The sequence below is a fragment of the Budorcas taxicolor genome, chromosome 18, assembly GCF_023091745.1.
Source record: "Budorcas taxicolor isolate Tak-1 chromosome 18, Takin1.1, whole genome shotgun sequence".
In the NCBI taxonomy this organism is placed as follows: Eukaryota; Metazoa; Chordata; class Mammalia; order Artiodactyla; family Bovidae; genus Budorcas; species Budorcas taxicolor.
In genome coordinates this window covers 54,174,286-54,195,639 of record NC_068927.1, presented here as the reverse complement: position 1 = coordinate 54,195,639, position 21,354 = coordinate 54,174,286, and the positions used below count along the sequence as shown (strand labels likewise).

Below are 21,354 nucleotides of genomic sequence, written 5' to 3'. Positions count from 1 at the left end.
ACCCCAACCCCAATCAAGCTGAGGCAAGTGATCATTCTCTCAGGCCAAACACCTGGGATACTATGCCTGGGAACCCAAAGGGCCACCTAAGCCTAAAACCCAGCCTTGAAAGTAACCCTAATCCTGCATCTCACTCCATCCAACACCCAACCCATTTCTAGCCCCAACCCATCTGCCGTCTTCATCCACAACCTCCCATCCTTAGCACTGCTCTATCCCCACCGGTGCATTCTGTTAACAGATCTTTACTGAGCACCTGCTATGTGCCGGGCATGTATTTAGAGTTATCACGATGAACACAGTAAGCAAAATCTGCATTGAATTTACGTTTGATTGGGACAGTCAGAAAATCCACCAGGGAGAAAGAAGAATTTGATTATTTCAGGTTGTAGAAAGTGCTCTAAAGAAACTGAAAAATCAGAGCAATGTCTCTGGGGAGCGGGGAGCATACAGGACGGGCAGAAGTGCTTTTGCTGGTCGGGAACCTCTCCTTGGAGGAAAGGACGCTGGAGCTGAGACCTGGGTAATAATGAGAAGGCAGGCGTATGGAGACCTGGAGACAGGGGCTTTTAGGCAGAGAGAACCACGGAAGCAAAGCCCTGCCTAGGGCCACCCCCTGAGGCCTCCAACCAGCCCCTGGTCCCAGCAGAACCTTCCTCCATGTCTTTACCCCAGAGCGGGGGAACCCAGGAGAGAACTTCGGGGCCCACAGCCAGCATGGGGTGTCTCTGAGGGGGTACCCAGGAGGGTGTTGTCACCTTGGGAGGTGTGAAGAGCAGACTGGGGGTGTTGCCAGTTCCAGTCGGGGTGGATGAATGTGGGGCCTGACCGCAGCCCAACACAGCCTGGCCTAAAAGGGCAGACAGATAACAAGTCCTTCCCGCCCCTGGCCCCAGAGAGGGAGGGGTTTCCTGACAGGAAATTGACCTCCTCTAACCCCCCCTCCTCAGATCCAAGCTCTTGGCAGTCCTGGCTGAAGGAGCCTCAACACAGGACAGCAGCCGGGACCGGAGACACCGAGGAGGAGGTGAGTGTGCAGGAGGAGGGGAGTCACGCGCCCCGCGCCTCTGAATCGGGCGCTGGACCGTAATTGGGGAGAGCGTGTCCCCTGAAGCCAGGAGAGCCTGGGGGCAAAGAGAAACTCTAGGGCCTGACCTGGTGGTGGTGGGGGGGATGTCAGCCAGCAAGAGGCTAGGGGGAGGAGAGGGGGAGCAGGAGGAGGAGGGTGCAGGGCACGGCGTGGGGACTCTGCCGATCCAGGCTGCCAGGGAGCCACGGAGAGCTTGGAAGCACCAAGGGAAAGGAGAGACACGGTGTCATTGGGTCGGTGTCATTGGGTCGGAAGCGCTCTGAGTTCAGGTGGGAAGGCTGAGGCCAGAGGGGGATGGGCGGTCTGCTCCGTCCCCAAGAGATGGGGTCCCAGAGATGGGAGCGGTGACCAGGGTTGGGATGGAGATAGAGCAGGAGGCGGGATGAGGCTGGGATTGAAGATGTAGGTGAACCTGGAACAGGCCGGGCTGGTGACGGAGTTGTTTGCGGGCAGGGTCTGGATTGGGGTTGTGTAGGACACAGCTGGTCAGGGCAGTTCCCTGATCACAGGCATGGGACTGGAGGTGATAACTTCTGCAAACAGGCCGGCCGGCCTGCAAAAGGTTCGGGGCATTGGGGAAAGGCTGGTAGCAAGGAAGAGGAGGAGGAGCCCAAAGAAGGAAGCTCTGGTGGCCAAGACATCCTGCGGGGGGCACAAAGGCTGGGGGGCTTGAGGGATCCCTCGGAAGTGAGTCAGGGGCCGGCACCCGGAGGCCGACAAGGGGGCTGGAGGGGGCAGGATGTTGGAGTCAGGTTGCAGAGGTAGGTGCTGGAGCCAGGAAGGGGAAAGACGTCGGGGTCAGTTTTGGGAAAATGTTGCAGACAGGTCTGAGGATGTTGGAAATGATTTGGCGGGGAGGGGTCCCAGTTTAGGGGTGGATGTGGAAGCTGGCGTGGGAATGTGAAATCTTGTTTGGGTGAAAAAAGATCTAGTTTGAGTGGTGTTGACTTCTGCTGGAGGGAAATCAAAGGCCCCTGTTTTGAGGGGGTGGGGGAGTTTTTTGCGGGCGGAGGAATGATGGAGCCAGTTCTAGGGAATGACAGAGCCATTTTGGAGATGAGGCCTGTGGAGCCCAGCTTGGAAGATGAAAGAGAATCAGTATGTGGGGTGTGTGCATGTGTGTGTGTGTGTGTGTGTGTGTGTGTAGGGGCTGGCACCAATTGCTCATAGCCACAGGGGTTCCAGGCAAGGGTTGCCATGGTGACTGCCTCTTGGGGGGATCGGGGACCATGGAGACTACAGAGAGGCTAGGGTGGTGTTTTGAGGAACAGGAGGCTTGAGAGACAACAGCTAAGGTCTGGAGGCTGAAGTCAGGAAGGAAAGAAGTGGGTTCACCACCAGCAAAGGAGAGGCTTGTGCCCACAGCCCAGCCAACTCAGGGCCCCTTCAGCATCGGCTTCCTCCCAGTGCCCCCATCCCCCCCCACACCCAGTGCCCCATCTAGACCCTGTCCCTAGCCTGCTCCGACCCTGTCCTGGTTGAAAGCAACCATGTGTCTGCCCAGAGGAGGACGTGGGAACCTCTGACACTTCACACATTCTGTCATAGTTGCACAGTGGAATACGGTAGGCAGCACTAATTAGAGCCACAGAGACAGGCGTGGACAAATCCCACATGTAAGATGTGAGGAAAGAAGAAAGCAAGTTGCAGGGACACATGTAGTAAGATAGTGTTTATAGAGAGTTTGAAACCACGCGAAACAATATGATATTTCTGGGTACTAGTCTGGGTAGGCAAAGGGATGGCTTTCCTTGGGAGCGGGCTAGAGCGGGCGGGGTGAGGGAGGGGTGTGGGAGGCTTCAGTGCCTTTGCAACGCTTGAGTCTTAGTTCCCTGACCTGTGCCTAACCTATGCCCTTGGCAGGGAAAGTGCAGAGTCCTAACCACTGGTACATGCTAAAGCACTTCAGTCGTGTCCAACCCTTTGCGACCCTATGGACTGTAGCCTGTTAGGCTCCTCTGTCCATGGGGTTCTCCAGGCATAATACTGGAGTGGGTTGCCATGCCCTCCTCGGGGGATCTTCCCGACCCAGGGATCAAACCTGCATCACTCACATCTCCTGCGTTGTCAAGCGGGTTCTTTACCACTAGCGCCACCTGGGAAGCCCGCTAACCACTGGACCACCAGGGAATGCTCTGCAATGCCTATTTCTTTGGAAAACAAAAAACTGAACCCAAGAGAGCATATATTTGCATTAGATGCAGCTAGGATCGTAAGCACAAGGGTGTTTAGTAGATTTGTTTTCTATACTTTTCTGACTGTTTGGACTATTTCATTGTTTTCAAAAGTGCCCTTCCGGAACTTCCCCAGCAGTTCAGCGGTTAAGACTCTGCCTTCCAATGCAGGGGGTGTGGGTTCAATCCTTGGTTGGGGAACTGAGGTCCCACACATGGCCAAAAGTTAAAACAAAGGAAAAATAGCCCTTCATGGCTCCTCGGTGCCCTCAGGAGAAAGCTCAGGCCCTTCCTTATGACTTTTGAGGCCCTGCCTAGCCTGCTTCTTGCTGACCTCTCCAGCTTGACTTATCATTCTTCCTCCCCCACGAGAAATGAAGTCCTTGCCCCCTTCCTTTGTTTCCTGTTTGGCCCCCATTCATTCCCAGAGTGCCTGCTCTGGGAGCTGAGGACACAGTGGTGACCCAGACAGTCCTGACTCAGCCCTCTCAGGGCTCACAGACCCAACCCCAGACAGCGATGACCCAGAGTGGGAATATCAAGGAGGGGAGCACCTGATTCAGCCTGGGTATCCTGGAGAGCTTCCTGGAGGCGGCAACATCTGAGCTGGGTCTCAAAGCCTGAATGGACTGTGGAGAACAGAGTTCCATGTAGAAGCAGATGTTGAAGCCCAGAGGAGCCTGGAGGAAGAAGGAGGAAAATGTGGGATCATGCTGATGAGGGATACAGCTGGCTAGCCTGAATTTTGTCCTGAGGGCACTGGAGAGCCATGGAGGGTTAAGAGAAGGGAAGGGGCGGGTTCGAGCCCTAACAAGGTCCTCAAAGGTGCACTGGAGGCCTAGAGGCTGGAGATCAGGGAGGAGGCTGAAGTAGAGAAGCAGGAGGGGGCTTGGACTAAGGTAGGAGCCGTGAAGAGGGAGGAGACAGGGATGTAGGAGATGGAATGGGCCAGACTCTGGAAGCTTCCAGCCCCACAGGGGCAGAGACTGGGTCTGCCTTGGCCGCCGCTGTGTTCTCAGTGCCTGCACAGGGCTGGACTGATACAAATACCTAATAAGTGTGTGTGTGTGTGTGTGTGTGTGTATGTGTGTATACATGTGTGCATGTACGTGTGTGTGTGGTAAAATCTGTACAACATTAAATTTACCATATTAGCCATTTTAAAGTGTATAGTTCAGTGGCATCTCATGTATTCACAAGGGTGGTCAAACATCACCACCAATTCCAGAACATCTCCATCCCTCTAAGAGGAAACCCTGTACCCATTAAGTGGTCAGGCCCCAGTCCCTTTCTCCCAGTCACTGGCAACCACTAATCTTTCTGTCTCTATGGATTTGCTTGTTCTGGATCTTTCCCAGTAAGAGTTTGCTGGAGGAATGAATGGGGTAGAGGTGACAGGACTACTGACTGGATGGGGAGGAGACGAAGGTGCCCGAGAGTGTGAACAGGATGCCTGGGTAGATGGTGGGGTGCGGTCTGGGTCCCCATGTAGGAGGGGACCTTCCCCTCTCAGCCTGTTTTCTCCTGGAATAGGAGGGTCCCAGGGCAGGAGTGAGGTAGGGGAAGGGTCTGAACTCCATTGCTCCAGGGAAAGAGCCCAGGATCTAGAATCAGACAGTCCTGGGTCTGGATCCCAGCTTTGTCCCTGAATCACTATGGGACATTAGGCCCTTATGAGCCTCAGTTTCCTCATCTGCAAAATGGGCATAGTGACAGTGCTCAGCACAGGAAGCTGTGCAGATTCTGGGGGTGTGTAAGTGCTCAGCCCAGTGCTTGGCACACATGCTTCAAAGTGCTGGGGACACAAAGGCTCTGTCGTCAGTGTCACCCACCACCAACAATACCGATGGGCCATTTCCACCCCTCCCGCCCCCAGGCCCTCTCCGGTCAAAATGCCCATCCTCAAGAGTCTAGGGATGGCAGACTCTAAGGTGCCCCGGGCAGGGACACTGCCTCTGAGGTCCTCTCGGAACCCCTTTGAGGAAGTCTCAGGACTGGAAGAAGAGGAGGCTGCGGAGCTGGGGGCTCTGCCCAATGGAACGTCATGTCGTCGTCGAGCCACCCTGGAGAAGCTGGCAGGCCTGTCCCCCTTCCGGCTGGGTAAAACCCCTGGCCGGCAGGCGGGCAGCCCCAGGGATGGGCAGCCTCGCTCTTTCCTGGGCCGGGTGCTGTTGCCAGGGATTCGCAGGAGCTCAGCAGACTTCGGCCTCCTGGCCAGGCTTCAGGGGAGCCGAGCCCAGGGCGATGAGGAGGCGGCTGGAGAGGCTGCACGGAGACTGGCCTTCCTGAGACTGGGGCGTGGGCCCAAGCCCCTGCGGGCATCACTGGCTGAGAGGGTGGTGCCCGCAGGTGAGGCAGCTCCCGAGCCCCCGCCCAAGGTCCCAGAGCCCCCAAAGGTGAAAGAGCCCTTGTCAGGTGAGTTGGGAGCCCTGGCTCAGACCTGAGAGAACCAGTGTCTCTACCTGTGACATCACTGCCATTCACATCTCTAGTTTCCATCCGCCCACCTCCATGGACAGGGCCAGCCGTCCCTCCTGCGGTCCTAATCTGCATTGTCAAGCTCCAGCTTCAGCCCCATCTCCACCCCCAGCCCCAATCTGTCCCTTTCTCCACCTGCCACCTTCAACCTTGCCCCGTGGTCCAACAACAATCAAATCACCAACTCTGGTCTCATCTCCTCCAATGCCCTCCCTGTCTCCAGTATCAATCCTCTTTCCCTTACTCCCCTCAAATTCAGCCTCAATCCCATCTCCTTTCAAAGTATCCACATTTGATCTTGACCTTAAACCCCTCCCTAACCTCCACAGTCCTCCGTATTCCCATCCTTAGCCCTAATTCTGGCCCCAAACTCCAACCCCCACCTCAACCTCCTCCTTCATCATCAATCTCTTCTCTTCTTCCATCCCACTCTGAACCCCAACCCTAACTCCACCCCAATCCTAAACCCCCAGCCCCAGCCTCCACCTTCAGCTTCATCCCTACTTCCACTTATACCCAAGTTTCATCTTCAAGCTCACCCCCATGCCTGATGTCCCCCTCCATCTCCCGGCTACATCTGCCCAAACCCATCACCACCTGGGTTAGTTTTCTGTTAGTACACAGACTGGCTGACTGAAGACCACAGACGTTTATTCTCTTGCAGTTGAAGAGGTCTGAAATCGAGGTGTTGGCAGGGCCACGCCCACTCTGAGGCCTGCCTGGCCTCTGCCGCCTTCTGGCACTCCGCTAGCTGCATCCCTCCCGCCTTCCATCCGCCTGTGGCCTTCTCTATCTTCACCTCATCTTCTCTGTGCCTGTCGGTCTTGGTGTCCAAATGTCCCTTCTTACAAAGATGACAGTCACACAGGATCAGGGCCCACCCTGTTATCCCATTTTAACTTGATGACCTCTACAAATGACTTATTTCCAAATAAGATCCCATTCTGACGTATTAAGGGTTAGGGCTTCACATATCCTTTTTTTTTTGAGGTTGGAGAGGGGACAAACACAATTCAACTCACAACACCACTTTAGCTGTATCTTCAACCCCAGCTGTATCCCAAACCCCAATGTCTTCCTTGGTGCCTTTCTGGTTTCCAGTCACACTTATTCCAAACCCATCATCCGTCTCCACCCTGAGACCCATCCACACGCTTATTCTCAACCCATCCCTTTTTCCAAATGCCATCTTTAACCCAAGAGCTATGCCCAACACCATGACAGCTGCCAAGCGGTCCAGTCCCTTGCCACAGCCTGTTCCTCTCCTCTTATCCCACCGCTCAATCCCGTCCCTGTGTGCAACTCTTTCCCCTCTTCCATCTCACTCCCACCCCCCAACCCCAGGTCTATCTCAGTGTCCCCCTTCAACCCCACTCACCTCCCCAACTTCCTGGTTCAGGAAGTCGCATTCCCAGCCCCAGTTTTCAACCTTAACCCAAACTCATCCTCTCAGTCCCAATCCTAACCACCCACTTCCAGCCTCCAACTTCAACTCTCCGCATTCCTAACCCCAGTTCACCTCCAGGCTTCTTTGAACTCACTTCCTTCTTTCCATCCTCACCATTGCCTCAACTCATCCCCAGCCCCATCCTTACCCCAAGCCCAGACACCGTCCTCAACTCCTTCCCCACCTCCCTCTTCAGATTGCAGCACCACCCTAGCTCTCCTGAGCTCCCGCATCCCAGCCCCCACCTTCACCGGATCCTTATCTCCAGCCCCAACCCTGAGGCCTTGTCTCTATTCCCCGACCCCCACCCCTGGCCTCCCCCACAGACAGCCCTTGCTGCCCCAGCAAGGGCTCCATCCTCTGATGCCTTCCACATCCTGCATCAGAGGCTATTTCAGCCTGGCGCCCTAGGGACTGGGAGGGCTCTGCAGGGAGGGGCAAAGCGGGTGAGTGGAGCCCCCGCCTTCTGGAAACGGATGGGCAGAAATAGCACTGGCCAGGAAACAGTTTCTCTGCCAGGGAGGAAGGGGAGTGGGGGCAGGTGTTGGGGGTAACCCTGGGCCACTGGGACCCTGCTTCTGCCTTCACTCAGAGGCCTCTCAGCCCCTCAGAGGACCCCCCTCTCCTGGGGGAGTGTGAAATCACCAGAGAACCAGATCACCCCCACAGTTGTCTGCACCCCAAAAGCCCTACCTATGGTCCTCACATCCTCCTCCCACCTCCAGGCCCCCATCTCTCCCCTCACCTGGATCTGACTGCCCTCCCTCAGCCTCTCCACTTTCTCTGATGCCTTTTAAAAAAATCTTGGTGCACGTTTTCTATCCTGTCCGCCCTCAGCTCCCCAACTCCTCCCCACATCCTGACCCACCCCTGATACTCTCTTCCCCAAGCCCTAGTCCTTTGCTTCTTCCTCAACCCCTGCCCCCATCTTACTCTGACTCCCCCATCTTATCTTCCTCCTAATTAGACACCCTCTAGTCTTTTGACCTCCTTCCCACATGGAGACTCCCTCTCCCATCACCAAACCCCTTCTTCCCTCCCCAACCCTCTCCTGTCTCCTTTTTCCTGACTCTCTCTCTCTGCCTCCTTCATCCCCTGTCCCCCATCCTCCCCTCCCCAAGTCCTGACCCCTCTCCTCATTCTCTCCATTCTCCTCACCTTCCTCCCTTGACCTCCTCCTCCACCTCTGCCCCCACCCCCTCACCACCCCGAACCTTCTCCCCCTCGCCTCCCACCTTGTCCCATTCTTCGCCCCCTTCCGCCCCGTCTTCCAGCCCCTGATCGCCCACTTTGCGCCCACAGTGTTGGAGATCCTGAGCTTGATCCAGCAGCGTGAGCTGGCGCGGGCCGACGAGCACATCTTGGAGCTAGAGGCCGAAGAGCTGGCATCGTCGGGGGGCGGCGCGCCCGGGCCGCCCAAGGCCGAGGGCGCGGGCGGCGGCCGCCGGGCACGGGACGTGGCTCTGCTGTACGAGGCCCTGCAGCGCGAGATGTGGGCGCTGGTGCGCGAGACGCTGGCGGGCCCCGGGCTGGGCGCGGGCTCCGGGGCGGGCGCCGTGGCGCAGCTGGGCCAGGTGTTGGTGCAGGAGGAGGCGGCCGACGGGCGCCGGGGACCCGAGGCTGCCCGCAAGCTGCGCGCCCGCTGGGCCGAGGCGGTGGCGCGCGCGGCCCGGGAGCGCTTAGAGGCGGCGGCGCCCGGGGCGCCCGGGGGCCTGGCCGGGCAGCTGGAGGCGCTGCGGGGACGGCTGCTGGAGGACATGGGCGTCGTGCGGGGCCGCCTGGCGCCCTCCTACCCAGCCGGCCTGGGCGCCTTCGGAATCTACCTGCGCGGCTACCACGGCGCGCTGGCCGAGTGGATCGGGGCCGCCGCCCGCCGGAGGCTGCCGCTGGCGGACCGCTACGCGCTGCTGCACTGGCACAACCAGGTGTACCCCAGGTGAGCTGCGGACCAGCGACCAGCTGCCCGAAGTCCGTAGAACGCCCCTCCCTCCACCCCGTCCAGTCCCGGCCTTCTCAGATCCTAAGGACCCTGGACTTTCAATCCTAGAACTTGAACGTCTTTGACCCTTCCAGACTCGGCGCTGGTGACATTTACAGTTCGAGTCTTACGGCTCAGCACGCTTTCCAGGCTAGAACTCAGCAACAGGAAGCCTCTGATCGTAGCACCATACACGAACCTTAGAATCCTCAACACTTGCACTCTTAGAGTTTTAGCACCGCCCACCCTTCTAATCCGAGAATCTTAGCACCAGTGACGCTTGTCCTGCTGAAATCTTGGCACTGTTGACCCTTAGAATTCTAGAACCCATACAGCGCTCTAGCCTTCAACCCTAGGGCACTAGCGCGGATGACTCTTCCAATCTTAGAACTTTAGAATTGATGACATTTTCAATTCTAGAACCTTGGCGCTGATGAGCCTTTTGAGTCCTATACCTTAGCTTTTTTTTCTGGTCTGCCATGTAAGGCTTGTGGGATCTTAATTCCCTGACCAGGGACTGAACCCGCCCTCAGCAGTGAAAGCTCAGAGTCCTAACCACTAGACCACTCGGAAATTCCCTATCCCCTCTTTGGATCCTAGAACTTTGACACTGTTGATCCTTCACAGTTTTAGCCTCTTGAATTCTATAATCTTAGCATCTAGAACCTGAGTACCATTGACACCTCCAGTCCAAGAATTTTATAACCATCGAGGCTTTGGACTTTAAAACATTCCATTCTTGTGGCCAGAGGATGGAATAATATTATTAGCAATAACTGGGTCACTAGGGGCTCCAGGGAAAAGGGATCAGCCACACCCAAGCCACACACTGGAAGGAGAGGGAGTGGGTGGTTCCTCATCAAAATCAGGGTGCTGACACCAGAAGAATAGTAAGGCAACAGTTACCCCCAAGCCACATCCCATTTGGGAGTATCTGTTCATGACGCTCACATGCCAACTGTCACAGGGGGAGGCAGAATAGGGAGCCTGGGATGTGAGATGTCAAGTCTGACTTTCAGGGAGATGGGGCTTCTGGCTGAGAGGATGCCCTGAGCCAAAGGCTGGTGTGTGTGGGGGGGTTAGTGGGGAAGTGTGGTGAGAGTGATGGCATGGTACAGGCCGGGGCATGCAGAAGGGCAGAAGCCAAGGGTGACGGCTGACGCTGGAGGCCTACCAGGCGAGGCGAGGCCACAGGGACTAGGGGTGGAGGTGGAAGGGAGCTTCTGTCCTGTGAACCTCTGGTGGGTGAGACCTTGCGTGCCAGATCCTCACGTCTGGACTTGATCCCTCCAAGTCTTGCCCGGACACCATCCATCAGGGAGCTGACTCAGAGAGCTGGAGCCAAGGGAGCAACAATTCCAGAGACTTCCTTTGAGGGATGAGCAAAGCTGGCCCCAAGGGAGGAAGGGAGTGGCTCAGGTCACAAACACAGAGAGCGAGAGCGTGAAGGAATGAGTGTGGGGAGGGGTTCAGTTGTCCAGCCTCAGCTCTCACAGACCCCCTGCCTCTTTCCCCCACTCCTAGAGAGGTCCTGGGTCTGGTGGACATGGTTGCTCTGGAGAACGGGGAGCTGGGGCCCCTTCTGTCGCCCGGCACCCTTCGTGGCTTAGAGGATGAATGTGTCACAGACGTGAAGGTACCCAGAACTTGGCATTAGTGATCTGGAAGCGGGAGGCACTCTGCAGAGGGGGGTGGGGGTTACACTGGGCTTGGGGGGCCTCTCCCCTCCCCCTTTCCCTACTTCCATCTCCCTTTTCCCTTTATGGACTTCTGAGTTTTGTCCAAAAGAGAGAAATGTAAGCCCATACTGATCCATTCTGTCTCATGTTCAGTGTATCTCAAGCACCCAGCCAGGCATAGGAACACTCAGTAAAGGTTCAATATATTCGGACACTTCATATCTTACAGCAAGACAGAGTTGGTCACAGGACCTCAGCTCACAGACTCAAGGACTCACAGAAAGAGGGCATCGAAACATCTTTGCAGGATTCATGTTGATGTATGGCAAAACCAATACAATATTGTAATTAGCCTCCAATTAAAATAAATAAATTTATATTAAAAACATCTTTGCATATAAGCAGGGCTGCTAGTAAATAAACATGCTTAATGATTGGCATAGTTACTGCTAAGCAGAATGGTCCTGCTGTAAACACCCATCCCAGCCGCAGCTGTGTTTCTGGTCTAAAAAGCCAGTCCTGCCTCAGCCACAGAAGTCAGAATCTTTGCAACTCTAATTCTAGTTGCAATTCTGATTCTAATTAGTTCAATTCTAAACTTGAAGCTTTACAAGTCTAGATACTCATACTCACTGAACTGAAGACCGGGCAGGACTAGAGAATCAGAGATGTGTAAACCTGAGAACCTCAGATTCTTGGAATTCTTGACTCACAGAATTGGGAAACCCTGAGCGAACTATTTTGCCGAAGCTGAGAGCAGAGTCTTAGAATCATCAGATAATGAGAGAATAAACCCTCAAGCCCTCTGCCTATTAGATGGGGGTGCCTTAAAACCACAGACTCTTAATATCAGGCGCCAAACTGTAGGCTTAGGAATGGAAAGGGCTGGGGCAGTTTTCTGGGCCAGCCCCTCTCTCCAGTGTTGCCCTGATGAGCTCACAGGTAGACTCCGGACCTGCTGGGGCCTAAGGTATGGGGATTGCGGTGGGAGAGGCTCGCGGGCTTCTGACGCCTGCCTCTGCCCTCCTCCAGGCTCAGACGCGGGCAGCCCTGCTTCGAGTGCTGCAGGAGGATGGGGAGCACTGGGGGAGCACGGAGGACTGGTCCAGCAACCTGGCCCAGGATGTGTGTGAGGTACGGGGCGGGGCGGGGAAGAAGAGGGCGAATCAGCTGGGGCGAGCCACTGGGACCTGGCTCCCTCCTCACCCCCTCCTTACACCCCCTCACCCCGGACCATGCAGCTGCTGGAAGAGCACACAGAGCGAGCGCCCCGCATCAGCCAGGAGTTCGGGGAGCGGATGGCCCACTGCTGCCTAGGAGGGCTGGCGGAGTTCCTGCAGAGGTACGGAGGACTGCGGATGGGGGCGGGCATCTGGACCCGGCATCCAACAGAGAGAGGACAGATGAAAGTGAATCGAGTCAAGATGGGCAGGAAGGGGCACCTCTGTAGGGATCACAGGCTTTGCTGGGCTGACTGCCCAGCCAGGGACCCTTATCCTGCAGTGCTTCCATCTGTCTGCCATTTCTCCTCCCACCAGCTTCCAGCAGCGCGTGGAGCGATTCCATGAGAACCCAGGAGTCCGCGAGCTGCCACCCGACACCTACATCAGCAGGACCATCTCCCTGGTCAACTGTGGCCCCCCTCTGAGGTGAGAGCAGCCACAGGGTATGGGGGAGATGCCAGTCCAGGGTGACAAGCTCAACTGGGGTGCCTGGATCCTGGGTGGGGTGGCCCCGAGAGGCATACACAGGGGACCTGAGAATCCTACGACCTGGGAGTCCTAGAAAGAACCACAGCACCTCTAGATTATAGAGTAATGGAAACCTGGGGGTGTTGGAATTCCAGGAACCTAGAAGCCAGACTCTAGGAATTACATTTTTTTTAATGTTTTTGTCTTACTTGTATAGTTGATTTACAATGTTGTGTCAATTTCTGCTGTACAGCAAAGTGATTCAGTTATATTACTTCCCCTTTTATTGACTTATTTTTAAGTGAGTTTTTAAAATCGGGAGTGCATTCAAGATACAATAGGGCATACAATGAAAAGCTTCCCTCCGTTACTCCTCTGGTCAAGTTATTACTAATGTCTCCCATATCTTTGCAGGGTTCTTTGATACATTTTCCAGTAAATATGTGTAAATAAATGTATATATGCAGAGGCAAGCTTCATGCATATGCAGAGATGTGTGTGCATATGCATATTTCAAACATACACAAGTAAATATATTACTATGTACATACATATTATTTCTTCCCTTAAAAAAAAAAAAAAAGAAATACAGGGACTTCCCTGGCAGTTAAGACTCTGTGCTTCCACTGCAGGGGACGAAATTTCGATCCCTGGTGGGGAACTAAGATCTCACATGCACATGCCTTGCATCATAGCCAAAAAAAAGGGGGGATGACTCCCCCCAAAATAGAGATGGTAGAATACTGAACACACTCTGTCCTTTTCCCTTTTACACCTTGGCGGTCTTTCTGTGAGCACCTGAAGAGTTCCCACATTCCTCTTTCATATCTGAAGTGTTGTCCACTGTCTGGATCTGACATCATTCATTTAATCTATCCGCAGTGGGTGGACAGTGGCCTCCACCCTTTTGTAGAGGAAAACCTGGCACAAGTTTGGGGACTCAGGGATATGTTCTCAGAAGGGGGTCTGCTGGAATTTGGGCAGAAAGTCCCAAATGCCCTCCAAACCGGGTTATTCTCCTTTCAGTGATGGAGATGGCCATCAACTGTTACAATGACAGAAGATGGGAAGGGTAGAATTTTAGAATTATAGTCCTTTAGAATCACAGACTTTTAGGATGGAGGCGTCCCCACTCTCACCCAGAAAGCACCAAGACAAAGAGACCCAGAGAGACCGCTTCCTCCCCACTACATCCCCCTAGACTCCCAGACAGTCCACAGAGCCCCCCAAATCCCCAACCCTCCAGACATCCCCTGATATTTCTCACCCCAGGCCCTCCCCAGAGCCCCTGACTTCCACCAGCTCCTCCTCTGACCTGTCACCCCTGTGACCCACAAAATAGGGTCCGTCTAAGGGGAGACAGGTCCAGACAGTTGGGCTGAGATGTTTGGGTCTGTGACTTTTGGTTCCATGGATCCCTGCAGGGCTCTGGCGGAGCGCCTGGCCCGAGTGGGCCCCCCCGAGAGTGAGCCAGCCCGGGAAGCGGCCTCCAGCGCTCTGGACCGCGTGATCCGACTCTGCCACCGCATCCTGACCGACCTGCTGTTCCAGGAGCTGCAGGTGAGAGGCTGTGGGCTGGGGTGGGGCCAGGGTAAGGGGGCGCCCCCACCTCATCCTGCAGCTCCTTTCAGCCCATGACTCAGTGTTCGGGAAGCAGAGGGGGTGGGGTGGGGTAACAGCTATATCTGGGTGGTTTAGGGGGGTAGGGGGTGCAGGAAGGAAGAGGCAGGAGGACGTGGTCGGGGGAAGATGGCCATCAGCAGGAAGGGGCCTTGGGGACTGGGTGGAGCTCCTCGTCACCGAGGTTCCCCAAATCCCTGCCCAGCCTCTCCTAGTTCCAAGAGCCCCATTTACTCATCTCTGGGCTCCTGCACATGTGCAGAGGGGACAAGGTTCAGAAGGAGTGGGCGGCTGGTGGGAACACTGGGGAACAGAACTGAGCATTGTGCGTGTCCCTGCTTGCAATTGGTGCTCAGTCCACGTTGTATATCAGGTTGTGTCCCACCTCTGCTTAGAACCCTCCATGGCTCCCAGCTCTCTCTGGGCAAAAGCCAAGGTCCTCGCTGTGGCCCCCCAAGGGCCTGGATGGTCTGCCCATTCCCCCTCTGACCTCATCTCCTCCCGCTTCCCTCCTTGCTTATTCCACTCCAGCCACATCCACCCGCCAGGCCAGCTGCTCCTTAACGTGTCAGACACATTCCAACTTCAGTACTTTTGCACCTGTGGGTCCCTCTGCCTGGACTTCTCTTCCCTCAACAGGCCCAGAGCTCCCTCGCTCACCTCCTTCAAGTTTTGACTCAAATGTCACCTTCTCAGAAGGACCTGCTCTGACTGTCCTATTTAAAATAGAAGCCCCCTGAGACTCTCCCTCACCCCCCCGCCCCAAGCTCTGTTTGTCTCCAAAGCACTTATCACTACCTGCCATGCTATATCCTTCGCTTTTTTTTTTTTTTTTTTCCAATCTGTCTCCTCTCATTGGAATGTTAGCTTCTCAAGGGCAAGGATTTGTTGGAATGCTTCTAAAATAACTTTCTTGTAATGGAAAATTTCAAACATACACAAAAGTCAGCAGAATGACCTCCCGTGGACCAGCTCCAGCAAGTATCAGCTCCACCTTTCCCCTACCTCTCCTGCCCACTGGTTTCTTTTAAAGCACATCCTTGATATCCTGTCATCATCCATCAGCACTTCAACCTGCATCTCCAAAAAGATAAGGAATCCGGCCTTTTTAAAAAAAACATAATTCACTGCCACTCTCCTACCTAACAAATGGAACAATCAGTCCTTAATATCATCACATATCAATCAGAATTCAGATTCCCCCCAAAGGCTTATGATGATCACGCGCTTGGAGTTCTGTATCTCATTTTGCGCTGTGTCCCCAAGAGTTCTCTGATGTGTTCCCAGTGATCCACGCAGGGCTGGGCCATGCAGGAAAGATTCAGAGAATGTTTGTTGAATGACTCAATGGACAAGTATGGGAATGAAAGTAAGTGTGTGTGGTGGAGGAATTAGGTACAGTCTTTATTCCAGGCCTGGCGGTACCACTTCCAGGTAGGGGGTCTTGGGCAAATGGCTTTCCCTTTGGGGTTGCTGTTTGCTCATCTGGAAAATGAGCACAGCCTTCTCAGATGGCTGTGTGGAAGCAATGGGCTTGCAGCCATAAAGTGTTTAGCTCTCGGGTACTGATCATTGTGATCTTCGTAAATGTACAGAGTTCATAGCATCAGCAACACTTCCTGAGTCGAGTGTTGTACTAAGAGTGACAGCTCGTTTGATTCATACCTGCTTTCTAACAAAAGCCCACATTTTTGGAGGATCAGAAAACTGGGCTACTGTGGGATGAGAAAGCAGGAAGGGGGTGCAGGGCCGAATAGGATAGGATCCTGCTTCGGGCCCTCATGGACACCAACCTCAAAGGTGTCTGGGGACCTCCTGCTCCCAGTGTCCACCCAACAGCAGCATCTCCCCTCGCTCCTCTCAGCCTCCATCTCAGGGACAGACCCATTCCCCATCCCACCTCCAGGATCCAGATGCCTCCCGTCCCTCCCCCAACAGGCGACCACCCACTACGTCCTATGCATCTCCTACCTGTATTCTCCTTGCCTCCTCCTCATCCCTTCCGCCTCCTTCCAGACCCCCCATTTCTGCCTCAGTCTTACCCCGTCCCAGCCATCTCGGTGAAGCACAAAGCTGATCTGTTCCCTCTCCTGCTCAGAACCTTCCATGGCTCCCCAGTAGCCTCAGGAGAAATCTGGAGATCCTCACACAGCCCGGGAGGCTTGTGTGTTCTGCTCCGTTCACCTGGCCAGCCCCATCTGTCTACTGGGCAGTCATACATGACCTTCCCCTTCCTTGCTAACCCTGACTCCTTTCCCTGCTTAGATTGGCCCTTAGCTTGGTTTAACACTCTGCTGCCTTTTAAGTAATCATTTTTGAACAAAGGTCTCGCATTTTCACTTTGCATTGGGCCTGTGAATTATCTAGATGGTTTTGCCAGCCACACTGACCTTTCTGGCCCTCTGACCTGCAAGCCCATCTGAAATCTGAATCTTCTTCACACTGGCTCTCCTCTGGATTCAGCTACTGCCTCTCCCACTCCTCACTTGGCTAACAGTGACCATCTTCTGCGTCTCATCTCTGGGGACCCCTCCTCCAGGAAGCCCTCCTTGACTCTCTATGCTGACTCAGCCATTCTCCTCTGGATCTCCTAATCCCCTGTAAATGGGTCTGTCTCCCCTTCTTGACTGTGAGGCCCCAGGGAGGCAGGGCTGGACTGTCTCTGGCACTGCTGTATCCCCAGCACTGTGCAGGAGCACAGTTTGGGGAACAAATATTGAATTGCTAAGTGAAGAAAGAGGGTGGAAAGGAGGCGAGCCTCGAACCTCTGCCCACTCTTTCCCACCCAGCCGCACTTTAGCAAGCTGATGCGCAGGAAGTGGCTGAACAGCTCGGAGGCCCTGGATGGCATCGTGGGCACGCTGGGCGCTAAGGCCCTGGCGCTGCGCAGAATGCAGGATGAGCCTTACCAGGTGCGTCTGCTTGGGCGGGGGAGGGGTGCGGGTGGAACCCGGGCGGCCGCGGGGCGAGGGGCGGAGGGGAGCCAGAGTGCTCGGCTGGGAGAGGCCTCTTCTAGGTGGGGACCAACTCTTTTCAGGGAGAGATAGGTGGCGCTCAAGCTGGGGTCTGCGCGGAGCGCGCCCACGGGTATGGGGTATAGCGGGGGAGGGGGTTGCCGGCACGGTTGGGGGCCTCTGGGAGTGGAGCTCCGGAGAAACCCGGAGAAGGCTGGGATGGGGCATCCTTTGGGGGCCGGTGGGCTCGCGGGCTGATTAGGGAGCAGGTCAGGGGTTCCCCAGAAGGAGTCAGGAGGACTGCCTGGGGACTGGTGGCGGGGAGGGGTTCCCATTGGGTACCCGGAGTGGGCGCGGGCGGGTGGGAAGCGGGGAGAGAGGGTCATCAACAGCTCACACTCCCTCGCGGCTTCCCGGGTCCCCAGGCGCTGGTGGCCGAGCTGCACCGGCGGGCGCTCGTCGAGTACGTGCGGCCCCTGTTCCGCGGGCGCCTGCGCTGTGGCTCCGCGAGGACCCGCAGCCGCGTGGCCGGAAGGCTCCGGGAGGACGCCGCGCAGCTGGAGAGGCTGTTCCGACGGCTGGTCAGTGCGGTCAGAGGGCGGGGGGCTCCGAAACCAGGAAAACCGGGAATCTGGGGACTCGATAGCCGGGGGCGGGGGCTTAGAATGAGACCCTCACCCAACTTATACCCAACTGTAACACTCTGATCTCTGCCCTCTGCGGGTAAAAAGTCGGCTTTCTCCCGGCGGCGGCGAGAGCTCAGTCAGGGCTCAAATGAGAAAAAAATGGTCCCTATGCGTTGTTGTGGCGATTAGATAAGTTAAAGGGGCTTAGGACCTGGAATCCTGAACATTAGCTATTATTACGAGCACAGAGAGTCGCTAAATGTGACAGAAACTCAGGACTTGAGCGCTCCCAAATCCAAGCATTTAAAATCAGCAAATCTTATTTGTACCCAGTTACAATCAGCAAGACCGGAAGAGTCTCACCCAGGCTATCCGGGGAAGTTTCTAACCTAGAGTCCTTGGAATTTTCTTGTTAATTTGTGGGGAGATAACTGTAGGTTCACATGGGGTTATAAGAAAGAGTGCAGAGATCAATGACATACTTTGTCCAGTTTCCCCCAATGCTAACATTTTGTCCCTGAGCCCCAAGTTATCTACAAACAGTAGATTATATTACGGATTTTCCTTCAAATTTCCAAAGGTTCCAGATAATCTCTGACTACAGCCCGCCCTATGCCTGGTTTTACCGACGAGAAAACCGCGGGGCCTCGGGAGAGGGTGGTTACGAAAGGGTAAGCGTTGACTGGGGGCGAGGTTGTGAGCCCGGGGTCCTCTCTTAACTGCAGGAGTCCCAGGCCTCGTGGCTGGACGCCGTGGTGCCCCGTTTGGCCGAAGTTCTCCGCCTGGAAGACACGCCGAGCATCCAGATGGAGGTGGGGGTGCTGGTGCGGGACTACCCGGACATCAGGTGAGATCCCCACCCCCCACCCCCCCCCCACGGCCGCCCTGGCCCTTTCTGCCGCCGGCAGGGCCGAGGTCTCCCGCGAGCCCTGGCATATCCGTCCGTGCGTTTCCTGCCTCTTGGGCGAGGGAGGGAGGCGGCGAGCGTGTCTGACGGCCGTTTCCTGCTGGAAACCAGGGCATTATTAATACGATTTCCCTCCTTCTGCCGCCGCCGTCGCTGCCGCCGCCGCCACCAGGGCTCACAAACAAACAAGCAGTCACAGGAAGCCCGGGGCAGGGGGGCCGTGGGGCCGCCCGGCCGGCAGGAAGGGCCGGCCCATCAGGGGAGCCGCGGGGGACTCGGGGACACGCAGGGGCGCACGGGCGCACACGCACTGGGATAGTGGCAGGGGCCGCTCAGGTCCTGATGGACTCTTTCCTTTGTGATCCTCTCTGAGCCTCAGTCTCCCGCTTCTGATCCATGGGGACAATAGTTCTCTCTTCATGGTTAGCGAGGGATGATTTACCATCCTCCGTGGTAACAGCAGTTAACACCACCAGTTCTTGTTTATTGAGTCCTTAGGTCAGACCTAAAACAGCCTCGCACACATTCGGTCTATAAGTATGAGTTATTTTAGAATGGAAGCTATTTTAGAAATTCTTTGCAGGTAAAAGGCAAGCACTGTTCTGAGAGCTTAGCACCATCGGAGGCAGGCAGAGATTAACTAGCTGACACCAAATGTCACAGCTAGCCAGCAGCAAAGTCTGGACTTGAACCCAGGCAGTAGGCCCTAAAGCTGGTACTCCTGACCACCGCTCAACACTGCCGCTTGCATAAGGTGGTGGTGGCGGTAGTCCCACAGCGTTGGGCAGACAGATATTCTGTATTCAGAGAGACACACCCCACAGGACCCTGGAGTACCGCTGGGTTTAGGGTCAGGACTTGGGGCTGAAGGTAAGGACTCTGGAGCTGATTCAGGATGAATAGTTCTGGTTGTGAGGTGAGGGACTTGTGTCCTTGGGAAACCACAGCATCCCAGAGTTGCATGGCATTCCTGCTGAGCTGGGGTTTCTGAACTTGAATCTGAACTTGGATATGCAGCCCACCAGCTGCATATCCAAGTTTGAAAGGTCTCCAGCTGCCCTAGGAGGAGGGGTTCCAGAGCTGAGTTAGGGGGGCCACGTTTTGAAGCTCACTTGAGCTGGAAGGTTCTTGAGTCCCATTTTAGATTAGTGTTTGGGAGCTATGGGGATTTCGAATTTGGAATGTGGACCGGTGAAGATGCTGAGGTGGATTGAAGGGGGTGGTAAAGACCCCAGAACCTTGTTTGAAATGAAAGTTCTGGAAATGAATGTTGGGTGCAGGATACTGAACTGAAATATGGTGGTTCTGGAATTGCGTTTTGGGTCCAGGATCTAGAGCTGAGATCGGGTGAAGGGGAGGTTCTAATGTGTTGCATTTAGGGCCAAGGGTTGTGGAACAGAGTTAGTTTTGACAACAGAGTTTCTGGTGGGAGTGAGGGTCCCCAAGGTGAATTTGGGGTTCTGGGGGAGAATTTTGCTTGATAACAATTCCAGGAATGGGCTAGTGGTGAAGTGAGTGTTCTGAGGTTGAATTTGGATGAGAGTCCAAACAGCAGTGGTGGAGAATATTCTAGACCGGGTGTTGGGGTGAGGTGAAGGTTAGGATAGGGATGGGGGTGAGCACTTCCAGGTTAGATCTGAGGGATGATGTGGAGCCGTGTGAGATGAAAGTGAAGGTGAAGTTAAGGGTTGCTATAGAGTCCAGAGCTGAAACAGGCGCGAGAGTAGCAGAATGGTCATTCAGGAGCGGTCTGAGCTCCTGAAGGGGTGGAGATGGAAGGTTATTTTAATCAAGAGCTGATATAGGGTGAAGAGGAAGATGTTTGTGCTGGTTTTGGAGGTGAGGGTTCTGGAATCCACTGTGAGTAGGGGGATTTGGAACTGGTTTGGAGGGAAGTTCTGAAGGGGGGCTGGTGGGATCTAGGGGAGCTGGTGGGAAGGGAGGATCTGGGGGAAACTGATACAGAGGAGGGATATGGAGAGAGCAAAGGGGTTCCAGAGCTAAGACAAGTTCTGGAAGAGATGGCTGGGGGGCAGGGTGGGTATCCCAGGTAGGCTGGAGTATATCTGGAGGCCCCCATGCACCTGTCCCCTCCTCCGCCCCCAGGCAGAAGCACGTGGCAACGCTCCTTGACATCCGTGGTCTGCGCCACACGGCCGCCCGCCAGGAGATCCTGGCGGTGACCCGGGACCTGGAACTCTGCGAGGTGGCAGCCCTGTCCCCACCTCGGGACCGTGCCTTCTTCGCAGACATCCCTGTGCCCCGGCCGCCTGTCTGCCTAAGCCTCCCTCTCTTCCTGGGCCGCCTCACCCTCTCCCGGCTGGCCTGCCTGCCGTGGCCTCGGCCTCCGGCTCCGTCTCCATTACGGCGGCCCCAGGCCCGACGCTGAGACTCTCCCAGCCCCACCTCAGTGCCCCCCATCTTTGCTGCTGACAGACCATCCCCCCCCACCCCGACTCAACTCCCAGCCTGGCACCACAGACGCCTGGGCTGGCAAGATCCTTAGCAGTCTTCTCTCCTACCCCCAAACTCCCTGTTCCGAGGAGAAAGCGGCTAGAAGGAGCAAGGACTTTCCCAAGGCCATGAAGCCCGTTCCCAGCACCAGCTCCCCAGCCCAGCATGGGGTGGGTGGCGTTTTGGAAGGCTGTACACAAATATCCCAGGCCCCCCCCTTTCCCCTCACCTCAAGGTCTGGCCTCAATCCAATGTA

The 21,354-nt window shown here is 55.5% G+C and overlaps 1 protein-coding gene across 1 annotated transcript; it reads left to right on the top strand.

Annotated features, from left to right (window-relative positions):
* The first annotated feature begins 981 nt into the window (after positions 1-981).
* Positions 982-21,354, top strand: EXOC3L2 (exocyst complex component 3 like 2). The gene is made up of 12 exons (XM_052656567.1): positions 982-1,027; positions 5,141-5,679; positions 8,492-9,125; positions 10,692-10,803; positions 11,879-11,980; positions 12,088-12,188; positions 12,385-12,495; positions 13,962-14,097; positions 16,947-17,069; positions 17,537-17,692; positions 18,463-18,584; positions 20,751-21,354. The coding sequence occupies exons 2-12, from the start codon at positions 5,157-5,159 to the stop codon at positions 21,031-21,033; spliced, it is 2,403 nt and encodes an 800-aa protein (XP_052512527.1). The 5' UTR covers positions 982-1,027; positions 5,141-5,156; the 3' UTR covers positions 21,034-21,354.

Bases quoted from the DNA above. Each gene is read 5' to 3' on its own strand.
- EXOC3L2 (XM_052656567.1), top strand. From the start codon at position 5,157: ATGCCCATCCTCAAGAGTCTAGGGATGGCAGACTCTAAGGTGCCCCGG. The intron at 12,189-12,384 runs GTACGGAGGACT...TCCTCCCACCAG, and splicing joins CTGGCGGAGTTCCTGCAGAG to CTTCCAGCAGCGCGTGGAGC. The intron at 17,693-18,462 runs GTCAGTGCGGTC...TCTTAACTGCAG, and splicing joins AGAGGCTGTTCCGACGGCTG to GAGTCCCAGGCCTCGTGGCT.